Source organism: Lemur catta, chromosome 20 (assembly GCF_020740605.2).
Source record: "Lemur catta isolate mLemCat1 chromosome 20, mLemCat1.pri, whole genome shotgun sequence".
Classification (NCBI taxonomy): domain Eukaryota; kingdom Metazoa; phylum Chordata; class Mammalia; order Primates; family Lemuridae; genus Lemur; species Lemur catta.
In genome coordinates, this window is record NC_059147.1 from 11242858 (window position 1) to 11256821 (window position 13964).

The 13964-nt window shown below is 41.2% G+C and overlaps 1 protein-coding gene across 1 annotated transcript in view; it reads left to right on the top strand.

Moving 5' to 3' along the window:
• Window positions 1-13964, top strand: part of MBTPS1 (membrane bound transcription factor peptidase, site 1) — a 55536-nt gene that overhangs the window by 21807 nt on the left and 19765 nt on the right. The window contains exons 9-11 of the mRNA XM_045533218.1: window positions 2960-3062; window positions 4862-5013; window positions 7953-8114. Of these exons, the coding sequence (XP_045389174.1) occupies window positions 2960-3062; window positions 4862-5013; window positions 7953-8114 (417 nt within the window). The remainder of the gene's footprint in view (window positions 1-2959; window positions 3063-4861; window positions 5014-7952; window positions 8115-13964) is intronic.

Here is a 13964-nt window from a genome sequence, read left to right on the forward strand (position 1 = left end):
CAAGAAAAAAGAAAATTACAGAGTGTGTGCTCAACGTGCCATGATACAGTAGAGAGAGAGGTGTGTGTGCCCATGTATCCTGAGCGTGCTCGTCTGTGGCGCACACGGGGGGATATGTGTTTATGATGTGGGCACACTCACTGCATCTTGCTGGGACATCCTAGAAGCACCTGCCAGGGAAAAGCAAGTTGTCTTGGGGATTAACTGAGTTTACGCAAATCATCCAGGGCGCAGTATGAGGCTAAATTATGTGAAGTTAATGTTTATATAGCTCAGAAAACATGAATGTTGGCAGTCACATGGTTCCAGCCTAATAGTTGGGTAAATGATCCTGTCCCGTCGTAAGAGGTCCAGGATTTGGATTTTGCCATGGCATCAGTGATGTATATTGTGATTGGTAGATTTAAGGGGCCTGAACGTACCCTAACTGTGGCTGTATCGTGACAAACACAATTATTAAGTCATCATGTCAGGTTTTCTGGTTTTCCCTTTCAGATGTTTCTCCCATTTCTGGTGTTCCCACCCAAGGCTGGCACCTGTCAGTTCAGAGTCACCCAAGTTGTCAGTGTTTACTAGGCTGCCTTTCTACCTTTAGTCTGTGCCCACCCCAGCTCTTCCAGCATGGACAGGGCTGGAACCAGATGTGGAAACAGACAGGTCCCACCTGCCACTTTCAAGCTGAGGGGGCTTCACTTCTCTGAGCCTCAGCTTCCTTGCCTTTCACAGAGGCATGTGACCTGCCCTCATGACTGTGAGGATGAAATTAGATAGAAGGAAAGGACAGAGTACTGATGCTCTGTGAGTGTTAGCTGCTTTTTTCTTCCTTTTTTCTGTATTTCTACTGTTAAAACACATATTCTAGCAATTCTCTATTCAAGAATCTGCAGTGGGTTATTATTGCTTAATAAATCAAATTTTTCTTCTTGGTTTTCAAGGTCTTCAATATTCTAGCCTGGAATTGCAAACTTTTTCTGTGAAGGGTCAGATAATAAACATTTTAGGCCTCGTGGGCCATGTGGTCTCCACTGCAACTACTCAGCTCTGCCACTGCTGTGCAAAAGCAGCCACGGGCGGTGTGTAAACGAGTGAGCATGGCTGGGTTTCAGTAAAACTGTGTTTACAAAGATGGGCCATAGTTTGCCAACTCTTGCTAGAATTCTCGTGGCTCAGTGTTATTTTCCACTACTCCATGCACATCTTCCTCAAATCTGGGCTTCCTGTCATGTTTCCAGTAGAAACCGTGTGTGTTTCAAGTCCCCTCTACCTGTCCCTACTGCTGATCCTCTGTTTCACACCTGTCTGGATTACCAGCTCTTTCACATGCTGTCCTGACTGCTTTGTCACACACCAGTCGCCCTTCTAAAACCCTGTGGCTTTTGTGGGCAGTTAACACGTGATGTTTTTATCACAGAGTTGTGAATTTATAGTGTATTAGAGGAAAAAACCTTGAGAGGAAAGCCCATTTCTGCCTTGTGTGCATGCTCATGGTGCCTCACACAGACCTGGACATCTGCCAGCTGTCTCTAGTAGTGACGGGAAATGGCATGTGATCATTGCAACCCAGTCTGTGGCAGTTAGTGTTTTGCTGCTTGGGTGTCCAGTAGGACTGTTCCCAGCGCTGGTCCCAGGGCAGTAACATGCTCATGGCAGCACCCCTGGAAATAAGGCAGGCATCCCCTGGCACCCCTTCTTGTGATCTTTCTCTGGGTCCCACACTCTTGACACTCTTAGACTTTGTGGTGCTAGCAAGTCTGCAACTGTAGCTTCCTCTGTTTCAGTGCCAATGATGATTTGTTTCCTAGCTCTTCCCTCTTGATGCCTTCTCTTATTTTTTAAGGGTTTAAAGTGCAGTAAGTATTATTGGGATTGACAGATAGAGGGAGGATGGGGAGATGGCATTTTTTGGTCAACTTCAGTGAGTGTTTCTGCCGGTGACTTCTGTACTCTCTCCTCTGCTCCTTGAATTCATGGAAATTGTAAATTTCTAGCATCAGCCAGTAGAAAGTCACTAGATCCTGTGAATGACCACTTGGCAGCATACTTGGGGCCAGTGAGCTGAGAAGGCAGTGCCACTGTTGATTCAGTGTAGTTTGGAATCCTTGGTTAAAAGCACATGCTCTAGAACTTCTTACTATTATTTAGTATCTCCTAAGCCACTTGGAATCTGTTGTAGTTATTGAATGGTCAAAGAGTTCATTTTTTTTTTTGGTAGTGGAGCTATAATAGATAAAGCTTAGAAATGCAGATTAATAACGGATTGTTCCATACTTTCAAATAGTTCAACTTCATCTTTATAGTTTAAACATTTTCTTGTCATTATTCATTTCATTATAATTTCTTTGCAGATCTAATGCACTTGTGGTATTGGAGAGAAGTGTATGGCTTTTTCCTTGCATCCCATGTCTTCCTCTAATGAGCTCAAGATTACAGAGTAATGATAGTCATTCCCACAGTTCGCTGTAAGGAAGGTGGAACAGCACTGCAAAAGCTCAATTGAAAGCTTACAAAACTTCCTGCCCATAGTGGATGCAAATGTGTGGATATGGTTTCTTCCTGGAGAAGTATCTAAATCTAGTTGGGGAGACAAGATGGATATACTTGGAACAATTAGAAAGTGATATAAGAATGTGTAATTAGCTGGTGAATTGTGATCGTGTTAAGTCTTGTGACGTTCAAAGCAAGGGGAAATCCTGGGCCCAACTGTGATAACGTTGACAGGGAGGAGGAGAAAGGAAGGGCTTTCCAGGTGAGAGGACATAATTTGATCACAGCACAAAAGTGGCAGGGAACATGGTGTTTCATAGGACATCAGTGAGGAGCAGCAATCTGTCAGAGTTGCACAAGTCTCCTCACAGAAGAACCTAAGAAAGTCTTAGATTTTTCTTGGAATATTTGACCGTATTTGAATTATTCATTTTAAATTGTTTCTCTTCCTTTGTTTTTTTGTGACTCAATTTAGCACGCTGAATAACCCTGCTGATCAGATGGATGTGATTGGAGTAGGCGGCATTGACTTTGAAGATAACATCGCTCGCTTTTCTTCAAGGGGAATGACAACCTGGGTACGCTTTGCTTTATTAGTCTCATGTGACTAACGGAACCGTTTGTTCAAGAGTCCTGGGGTGTATTTGTAAGTGCACAGATTGTAAGCTTGTAAGGCAGACCGGCCTTCACATTCATGGGTTGAGCCAGAGTTTTGGGTGCTGGCCCTGCCGTGAGGACAGGAGAGCCACCCCTCGACATCTGCTGCTTCACTGGCCAGTCCAGAGCCACTCAGAACACCGGCCGATTCTAGGTGGTATTTCCCAGTTCTTGTAATGTATTTCTGAGTAACTCACTTTTTGGGTGAATTGGATTCCTGCCCACTTGTCCTGAGGAGTAGTAAGATAAGCAGTCCTCCTCAATGCTAGGTGAGATGAGTTTTTGGTTTTGGCCTTAAGAAGTAGGAGAAGACATTGAGAACAGCCTAGTATCAATTCCACTAACACAGAAATAATTATATTTAGCTGGACAAAATTGAAATGACTCCACAAGTTAATAACTCAGCTGCTTGGGGTTTATTTATGCTACTAATTCACCCTCCTTTACCCATCAAAACAAAGTTTGATTCAAAATGACATGTTCAGTGGAGCAGTACGCAGTTCTTTTACTGAGCAGGTGAGGGGAGCACCTGCCCCTGGCGTTCTTCTGGGGCAGACTGTCTCTTGGTACTCTGACTTGACATGAGCCAAGCTTGGAGGTCTCGGGTAGGTCCCCAGAAAGAGTCACACTTCCTGGGAACACTGTGGGCCTGCCTTGTCCACCCCCGCAGCACTTTATGTGGGATAGTCGTCCACTTGCACCTTAGTACCATGCCAGTGTCAGCGCCCCCAGGGGTCTGCGCCTCACACACTGGATGCCTCCTCCTAGAGCTGATGAACTGACTTGATGCCATGGTCTGGTAGACCCCACTTTTAGGTAAAGGTCAGTCCCAGGACTGTGCTGTGTGTCCTTTCATCTGCGCTCCCTCAGCATGTTCTTTGCGCTGTTAAATACCAGGAAACAATGTATCTACCAGTTTATGTCTCTGTCTCCCTGTGTAAGCACTTCCACTGAACTGTGATGTGGTGTTGTGTCCTTGGCCTTCATCAAGAGCTTGTTTTTAATGGCATTTTGAGAAATGTTCCTCAGTCATCCATGGAGCCACAAGCGCAGATCTCTTCACTCACACATTCCTTTATGGTTGGTTGTCAGGAAAGATTTTTCACTCCAAATTGGTATACTTTTTTTCCAATGTGATATGAGACCCTATTGTGCTTTTCATTTTGCCCTAATTTGTAGGAAGCTTGAGAGAGTACTTAGTTAAAATCTTATCCCACGTTAGTCATACAGTTATCTTGATCGTTGTAAATGGTTTCTTTATTTTTGACAACAGTTTGAAACATCTAGTCATCCCATGTCCTTTTTTCCTTGTAAAGAAATGTGTTTGAGTTTTTTTTCTAATTTTTAATTTTCTAAGTTTTTGAACACATTTCTGATTTTTATCTAGAGATAAATTACTTTCCAGTTTTTGGTCTTGTTGATAAGTTCAATATCCAATTTCTAGTTTTGCCTGTTAGCAAAATTAAAATATTTATTTTTTAATTGCTTTATGCCCTTATTATATTGGTTATTATAAAACATACTAAAAATAGTTCTATTTTCTGCATTATCTAAAGTTGTTTTTTGTATTGCAGTGAATTTCAGACTAAAACCAGTACCTTCCTGAAGTTATACCATTTTTAAATAACCCATATTTCTTTTCTGGTTTTATCCACTCATAATTGCACGTGGCTGTGTACCAATGTATGCACTGTAGAAACCGAGCTGCTTTTATTCCCAGGAACTACCAGGAGGCTATGGTCGTATGAAACCTGATGTCGTCACCTATGGTGCTGGAGTGCGGGGTTCTGGTGTGAAAGGGGGGTGCCGGGCCCTCTCGGGGACCAGCGTTGCCTCTCCAGTGGTTGCAGGTGCTGTCACCTTGTTAGTGAGGTGAGTGTTGCTTGGCAGAGACCAGCAGCTTTAGTGTCAGGACAGGAGCACTTGGTGCCAGCACAGCAGGATTGAGTCGTGCTTCTGCCCCTGACTAGATTAGAGAATTTAGGCATATCATGACCTTGATCTCTATTTCTTTACGTCTACAAAAGAGGTAGAAGTCCCTTCTTTTATAGTTAGATGACATGTATGTGAACACACTTTGTAAAGTAAACCATAAAGCACTGTACAAGGGCAAAATATCTATTACTTTTATTTGTGTTCTGTATTTTTTTAAAATACGCTGTTTATGTGCTAGAACTGTGCTTTTTAAATTTTTTTTAAATTTTATTTATTTATTTATTTTGAGATAGGGTCTCACTCTGTTGCCCAGGCTAGAGTGCAGTGACATCATCATAGCTCACTGCAACCAACCTCAAACTCCTGGACTCAAGTGATCCTGTTGCCTCATCCTCTCAAGTAGCTGGGACTGTGTTTTGGGAGCGATGACGTCTCACTCTTGCTCAGGCTGGTCTCAAACTCCTGGCCTCAAGCAATCCTCCTGCCTTTGCCTCCCAAAGTGCTAGCATTATAGGCATGAGCCACCGCACCCAGCCAGAACTGTGCTTTTTATATTCAAACAAGTATATATATTAGGCAGGAAACAAAAAGTAAGGTATTTCTCTGCCATATCCCCATTTCCTGTGGGAATCACATTTTTGTAAAAAAATAAATTTTACTATGGATATGTAAGGTATACAGCATGATGCTATGAGCTACATATGGCTAGTAAAAGGTTATTATAGTGAAGCAGATTAACATATTCGTCTTCTCACATGGTTAACCATTTTGTTGTTGTTTGTGTGGCAGTGACTCACCTTTTAATGTACTCTGTAAGCTAAGAATGTCAAACCGATCAGGGACTAACAGTCCCTACTCCTCTTTGTTGGAATGGAGTTTAGTGATTGGCCCTTAATCTTGCAGATAATGAAACTGGAAGAAAGTTCTCAAAGTTGGGAGACTGAAATTGAAGCTCACATGCTCTTTTAGTTGGATGGGCCATATTTCCTTATTCTGAATTACTAAAGTATGTCTTTGAGGCTAGCATTTATTTTGTGACTGTTTTTCCCCCCATGATTAATCTTAATTTTTCTATCTAGATGAGGTTTTAGTAGAGCTCTTATGTTGTGATAACACTTAAAGCTCTGCATATTTGAAAGTTATTAAATATGTTCTAATTTAAAAATTAGATTAAAATAGGTAACTGATATTCAAATTTTTGTTCAAAATTGTGTTCAAAAGTAAATTGAATGTTGATTTTAGTTTCTAAAGCCTGAGATGATTTTGTTAGTAATCCTTGATAAAGGTAGTAGATATCTACCTCTTTCCTGCTTTCCCTGTCCTTTTCTTACAGCAGAGCCAAATTCTTGAAACTGTTGACATTGGCCAGAGTAATCTTTGGAGATTAACCATATGCTTGCCAGAAACATTGTCTTTCTCTTTCAGTTGTTTTCCTCTTCCCCATGTTACGTAAAGTGAAGAACAGAAGAAAGGGAAGGTGGATCATGGGTTACCTGTTTAATTTGAGCTTTTGTAGTTGCCAAGTGGAGACAATTCAGCTAGGGCTCCTGTTTCCAATCTTGCTGATTCTGGAAACAGAAAATGCTGGTTCATTTCTCCCACTTGCCGTGGTTGTTAGCAGGAAACGAGGATTCCAGCTTCACCCTCGAGCCTGTTGAATCTCCTTACTGTTAATAAGTGGGGAGATGAGGAGGTTGTGTTTTCCATTCCCAGTGGCATCTCTAAGTACAGATATTGTCAGCAGCAAGGAAACTTTTCACTCTCTTCATCTTCCTGCAGCAGATAAAAATGCAATTGTGATCATTCAGGAATACTTTTGTGGCTTGAAATGCTGAGGAACAAAGGAGGGCTTCCTGAGCTTCCAACTTTACAATACTCTGAAAGGAAATGGAACCTAACCTTCGATTTTGCTTTATAGGCAGGAAGAAGGGGAAGATTGTTGACTTATAGCTTTTAGCACTTCTTTTATTCTGTCATTAAGAATTAATCCTACTTTATCTCCTCTTACTTCTCTTTATATCAGATTTCCCATTTAGAAAACCTGCCTAGACTCCGAGACCAACCACTATCATATAAAAATATTTAGGAACTTAGGAGAGTAAGTTTTCCTTTTTTGCTTACTGATTTTTTTCCCCTCAATTTAGGGGTTAAAATTTACTTGCATATGTAATACACAGGTACACAAAAATGAATGTTTTAATGCTACTGTTACCTAAGTACCCAGTTAGATAGAGCTGTATGTTAAAATTTGCTCAGATAACATTCTGATGGTGAAACTCTAAAGATGGCCTTAGGTCTGCAATGTTCTAAAAGGTGTTATCCACCAGGGCGATGTCTCCAATATGGAAACAAAAAGGCAACAGTTAGCTTTGGAGGCAGTGGTCTCCACGCAGACCCTGTGCCTCCTGCCCATCCTGCGGTGTGGTCCCTCCCCAGAATTCATCTGTGCTCCTTTTCTTCTCCCAGCCAGGTGGTGTCCTGAGGTGTCTTCTCCTTCTGTCCAATGGGCTTCCCTTTCTCTGAGGAGCCAGTACCTCTTATATATTCTTGCCTTGTGCAACCTGTGTGATTCAATTTAGTTGAATTATCGGAAAAATATGTGTTACTGGTAAATTTAGTATAAACAGGCACTAGCCTGTAAGTGACTTCAAAAAAGCCTTATAGAAGTTGGTTGCTAAGTAGTTGGTCTTGAGGCAAGTACAGAAATGAGTAGGTGCTCATTCTCATCTTACGTGGGCTCAACCAAAGAAGCTCCTATTAGATACAGAACTAGACTGAAGGCCACATGTTTGCACATTGGTAAGTTAGGGATAGATAATCTGGTTTTCATTCTTTTGCTGAAAGAAAATGAGCAAATGCTTCATTTTTTCCCCCAGCACAGTCCAAAAACGTGAGCTGGTGAATCCTGCCAGTATGAAGCAGGCCCTGATCGCGTCAGCCCGGAGGCTTCCTGGTGTCAACATGTTTGAGCAAGGCCATGGCAAGCTTGATCTGCTCAGAGCCTATCAGATCCTCAACAGCTACAAACCACAGGCAAGGTCAGTACGCTGTACCTCTAAGTAGGCCTTTCTCTTCTTTACTGGGCTCTTAGGGGCGCTTCCTTCTGCACAGAATACTAGCCTCAAAAACGATCACTTATCACAGTACTTGGGGCATTCAGTGAGAGTTTAAAACTTGCTGCTGCTTCTACTAGGGTGCTGGCTGGCAGGACTGGTAACTCCTTTTGACTTACTGATGTTCTATTATCTTCAATATAAAATGGTTAAAAATAATAAGCATTTGCGTTTGTTTTTTTTTTTTTAACGTTTTTAAGCTTTTGAGATAATCTTAGATTTACAGAAATTTTGCAGAAATATAAAGGAGTTCTCATATACCCTTGGCCCAAGCTTCCTCTAATGTCACCATCTTAGATGATTGTAGCACAACCATCAAAACTAACAGATGAACACTGCAATTAATCTGCAGACTATGCACATATTACCAGTCCTCCTTGAGCTCTTGTGCCTGTGGGCCCAGTCCCCACATTGCAGTTAGCTGTCTATCTCCATCTGCTCTGACCTTTGACACTTCATTTGTCTTGTCTTTCATTCATAACTGAATCCTTTCGAAAATGCTAGTCACTTATTTTGTAGACCGTCTCTCACTGTGGGTTTATCTGATGTTTTCTTATGATTAGTTTGAGGTTATATCTTTTTTTTTTTTTTTGAGACAGAGTCTCCCTCTTTTGCCCTGGCTAGAGTGCCATGGCATCAGCCTAGCTCACAGGAACCTCAAACTCCTGGGCTTAAGCAATCCTTCTGCCTCAGTCTCTGAGTAGCTGGGACTACAGGCATGCGCCACCATGCCCGGCTAATTTTTTCTATATATTTTTAGTTGTCCAGATAATTTCTTTCTATTTTTTAGTAGAGACGGGGTCTCACTCTTGCTCAGGCTGGTCTCAAACTCCTGACCTCGAGCAATCCTCCCGCCTCGGCCTCCCAGAGTGCTAGGATCGTGCCCGGCCCTGATGTTATATCTTTTTAACAAGACTTTTTTTCACGCTTTATTTTGAAATGATTTTAGATTTGTAACAAAGTTTCATAAATAGTACATGAGAACCCATTAATCCTTCACCCAGCTTTCCCTAATGTTGACATCTTACATAACCACGGTATGAGCCTCCAAGCCTGGAAATTAACATTGATACAACACTGCTGAGTGATCTCCAGACTTAGTTCAGATTCTGCCCATTGTCCCACTCTGGTCCTTTGGGATCCAGTCTAAGATCCCACATTACACTTAAGTTGTCGTGTCTTTTTAGTCTTCTGTAATCACAGACAGTTCCCCAGTTTTTCTTTGGTTTATTACTGGTGGTGTTAATTTTCATTATTTGATTAATGTGGTCTGTCAGTCTGGATCCTCCAAGAAGCAGACGCCAAGATGGGATTAGAAGTTCAAGAGCTTATTGTGGGGAGGGAGGCCTATGAAGGATAGAGGGAAGGGATTGGGAGTAGACACAGAGTTTTAGGACTGTGGTGCTGATCTGACACCTGTGGAGTGAGGAAGGAAAGGAGCATGGGGAGAAAGCCTCAGGCGGTAGCATAGGTCTAAAAAGGTTTTGGCTAATGGGAAATCCTTGAACCAGAGTCACCTCTTGGAGGAGCCCCGCATTGCCTGGGAATGGGTCTGCCTGAGTACCCACTATGTGTGTGCTTAGTCATCAGCTAGGAGCAGCCTGGGGGGAGTGTGGCTTTGGCACAGACATGGTGGAGGATCTCGAGGGCTGCAGCTGGAAGTGTCAGCCAGCTGTGCCCCTGCAACAGGAGATCTCGGTGATGGCATTTGCCAGGTGTGTCCACTGTACAGCTCCAGTTTTCCCTTTGTGACTGCTAAGTATCTTGTGGAGATACGCTTTGAGATGATTGTGTTTCTTAACATACTTCCACTCACTGGTTTTGGCATCCATTGATAGTGCTTGCCTACAATACTTACTACTAAGAAGTTTGACACATGATGATTTTCTGTTTCCCTTATTCCTTCTGCATTTATTAAATGGAATTCTGCTGGAGGGAAGAGCTGTCCTTTCTCTCTTGTTTATTTATTTATTCAATTATTTATGTCAGTATGGACACATGGATTTTTTTTTACTCTATGGATTATAATCCATTAACATCATTATTTAGTTTTTTTCTCAAATTGTCCCAGGTGTGGCTATTGGGAGCTCCTTCTAGTTGGCTTCTGTGTCTGTTCAGCACATCTTTATCATTTTCTGAGCACTTTTTTTCTTTTTGGCAGCATAGGATGTCCCGTGATGTATTTCCGTGCTGCAGCCTTGGTATCAGTTCTTTCTCCAGGCAGCTCTGTTCCTTGAATTGCAGAATGGTGTTCAAAAACCCAGACCTGGGCACTAGGTGTACTCAGAGCTGCTGTGCTTATAGCTGTTTCTAGGCTCTTTAGCAGACAGATGTAGAAAATATATGTATATACACATGTGTACCTATTTCCTTTTTTTTTTCTTTCTTTTTTTTTTTTCTCCCCTATTTCTGTATCTGCCCATTTGTATATATATTAGAAACATGAGTTCATACTGTCTCCTGAGTCTGCCTAACATCACAGTGTTCGTTCTAGGCTTCCCTCTCCTTGTTTCTAACTCCTTTCTGCAACAGCGAGAAACCTGGCTCTCGTTATCCACGATATATATATTTATTTACTTACTTGCTGTGTCCTAGTATATACATATCGAATAGCTTTAGAATGGCTAACCCATACCCTCATGACTAACACATTTACTAAATACAGTATTTGTGATAGTGCTTTTTTTATCTTTAGCCTTACAGAATGTAGTCATACTGTTTTCCAGAGTTAGTTAGGTTCTTCTCTTGCTGTTCATTTTTAATAAAGGTAGGCTCGTTTGCTAGTATTTGTATTCCTTTTTGGATTCCCTGCTCCCCTACCTCTAATCCTGGTTGATTTCAACTAGTCATTGGGTGTTGGAACATTACCATGGGTCTAAAGGTCAGAACTGCACGTGAAGGTATAACTGTTCCCATTTTCCCATTCTCTCCACCCTGCTTGCACGCACCCCTGTGGTAACAGTCACATTAGGTTTTGGTTTATCGTTTTTGAATTCCCTTTTGCACACGAGCAGATCCACAGAAGGATAGCATGGCTGTGGATATTCATTTACAATTTACTTTTTTCACTTAACAATATCCTGGAAATCACTGCATGTCAGTGCATAGAGATTTTTCTTCTTCCTTTTTTACAGCTGTATCATGTCAATGCACAATTATTTATTTACATATGAGTGTTTAAGATGTTTCCAATATTTTGTAATTATGAATTGTTGCAATGAATAACCTCGTGCTTATATATCTTAGTTTTGTTAGAGGAATTTCTTCAGGGTAATTCCTAGAAGTGACATTCTTGGGTCAAGTTAAGTGCATCAGGTAGCCTTGTTAGGTATTGCTGTGTTCCCCTCCAGAAGGGTTATGCCAGTTTGTGTTTCCCCAGCAGTGTGAGAGAATGGCTGTTTCCCCAAAGCCTCGCCAACAGAATGCTCAACTTTTTTGCCATATATTTTTTTGTTGTTTTTTTAATAGTCAAGTTTGTTAGTTTTTTGGCTGTCGTTACACCTCTGGATTTTGAGTCCTAGAAAGTCTGTCTTTGCACTGAGTGAGGTAAAAGAGAAATTTACCCATGTTTTCTTCTAATACTTGTTTGCTTTCTTTTATTTACTTGAGATTCCCTGATCCATTTAGAGTTTATTCTCATCTGCGACATGAGGTATGGATCTAATTCTTTCTTTTGCCAACTGACCACCCATTTGTTAAACAGCTCCAATTAAAAAGTCCATCTTCCGTGCAGTGAGTTGAGATGCTGTCTTTACCATGTACTGAATTTTCATATGTATTTTGGTCTATCTCTGGGTTTTCTATTCCATTCCACTGGTCTATCTGAAAGGCTTCCTGGCGTGTTTAATGTCGGGTAGGGTTCATTCCCCTTGTAATTTTTTTTTTTTAGTGTTTTCTTGGCTGTTTGTTTTCTTCATATGACTTTTCGTATCAACTTATCTAATTCCATGAAAGAAGCTTATTGGAATTTTTATTGGGATTGCATCAAATTTTAAATGAACTTAGAAGTTATATTTTTATAAAAATGTTGAGTTAGGTTTTCCAAGAGTAGAGGATGATGTGTTTCCATTGGTTCAAGCCTTTTGTGTCTTCCAGGAGGTTTTTACAGTTAGCTTCCTATGGGTTTTACACATTTCTTGGTAAGTGTAAGTATTTAATCTTTTTGTAGCCATTGTAGGTGGGGTTTTCTATTATATCCTGTAACTGATTGATTTTATTTCTGTATGTTAGTTTTATATCCTACTACCTAATTAGATTATTATTTAAGTTATTTTGATTATTTATTCTAGTTTTCCAGGTATGCTAACATATATCATATGGAATGGAAATAGTTTTACCTCTTCCTTACCACTTAAGGCTTTATTGATTTCTTCTGATTAGTTGTGTGGGCTAGTATCTCTAGCACAGTGTTGAATAGCAGTGGGGGTATTGGGTGTCCTTTTATTGTTCCTCATCTGAGTGGAAATGCCTCTTTTGTTTTCCCATTAAATAAGATGCGGGCTTCATGACTAAGGTGTATATATATCTATATATCTGTCTATATAGAGATATATATGATCATAGGAGGAGATTATCCCTCAATTGCTATTTTCTTGAGTGTTTTTCGTCAGGACTGTGCCTTGAATTTTATAAGCCTTTTCAGCATTTATAAAGGTAATCATATGACTAGTTTAGACCTATTATTATGGTTTATGATAGTAATGAATTTCCCAATATTGAATCAATCTTACATTCCTAAAATAAATCCCAGTTGGTTTTAGTGTATTGTTTTCTTAATATGATGTTGAATTCTGTTTGCTAATACTGATTTGTTAGTTGAATCTTATTACTTGAATTAAACTGTTTACAGAGCACAAGTACTAGCAAAATTTACAAATGTGTTTCAGGTGGAAGAGGTACTTTTGGTGGTAGTAGCCTCATGGCTAGCCCACAGATGATTTTTAAAATTAGATGGTGTCTATTTTAAATTACTAACTGTGTTATGTATTAATTATAACTGCCCATGGAAATCACAGTATCCCTGAAGATACTCTGGGTTTTCTGTAAGATAGAGTGGTGGTCAGAGTCATGTGCCCACTGCACTCAGGGGCAGCTTGATGAGCAAGATTCACTGATGTTCCCAGTGAGGTTGTCTTGGGTCATGTCCTACCTGAAGCACTCGCCTCCTACCTATCTTTTCACTTGTGCATAGATGACACTGCTGCTATGCTAGGAATGATATTAACCCAACACAGAGTCATTTCAGATAAGGGGAAAATGTGGAACAAACAAAATTGGGGGAGACACTTGTGTCAGCACTTCGGACACAAATTATGTCAGGGTCCCGAGAACCACTCCCAGGCTTGGTGCTTTCCCAGAAGGACTTGTGGGACACAGCCTGTGCTTGTACTCACAGTTAAGATTCATTACAGTGGCACAGGCAGGATGGATAGAGAGTCGATCTGTAATGGAAAAAGGTACTTCACATGGAGGAAGTCTGGTGAAATCCAGGCTTAGGCTTCCTAAGCTTTCCCCCTCCCTCCTGCCAGGCCGGGTCTCACGGAGCTGGCCCCTTTCCCAGCAGTGAACTGCATCCCCGCATCGGTGTATTTCTGCCCAGGGAAGCCCCCTTGAGACTCAAGTCCAAGGTTTCCATTAGGGCTGGTCATATACTCATTCTCTGCCAGCAATAACTACCAAAGCTTCAGACTTGCAGAAGGAAAGAGGTGTTCCCCACACATCCTGCTGTTTATACAGTCTAGTGGGCTGGCACAGCGACCTTACCAGCACAGGAGC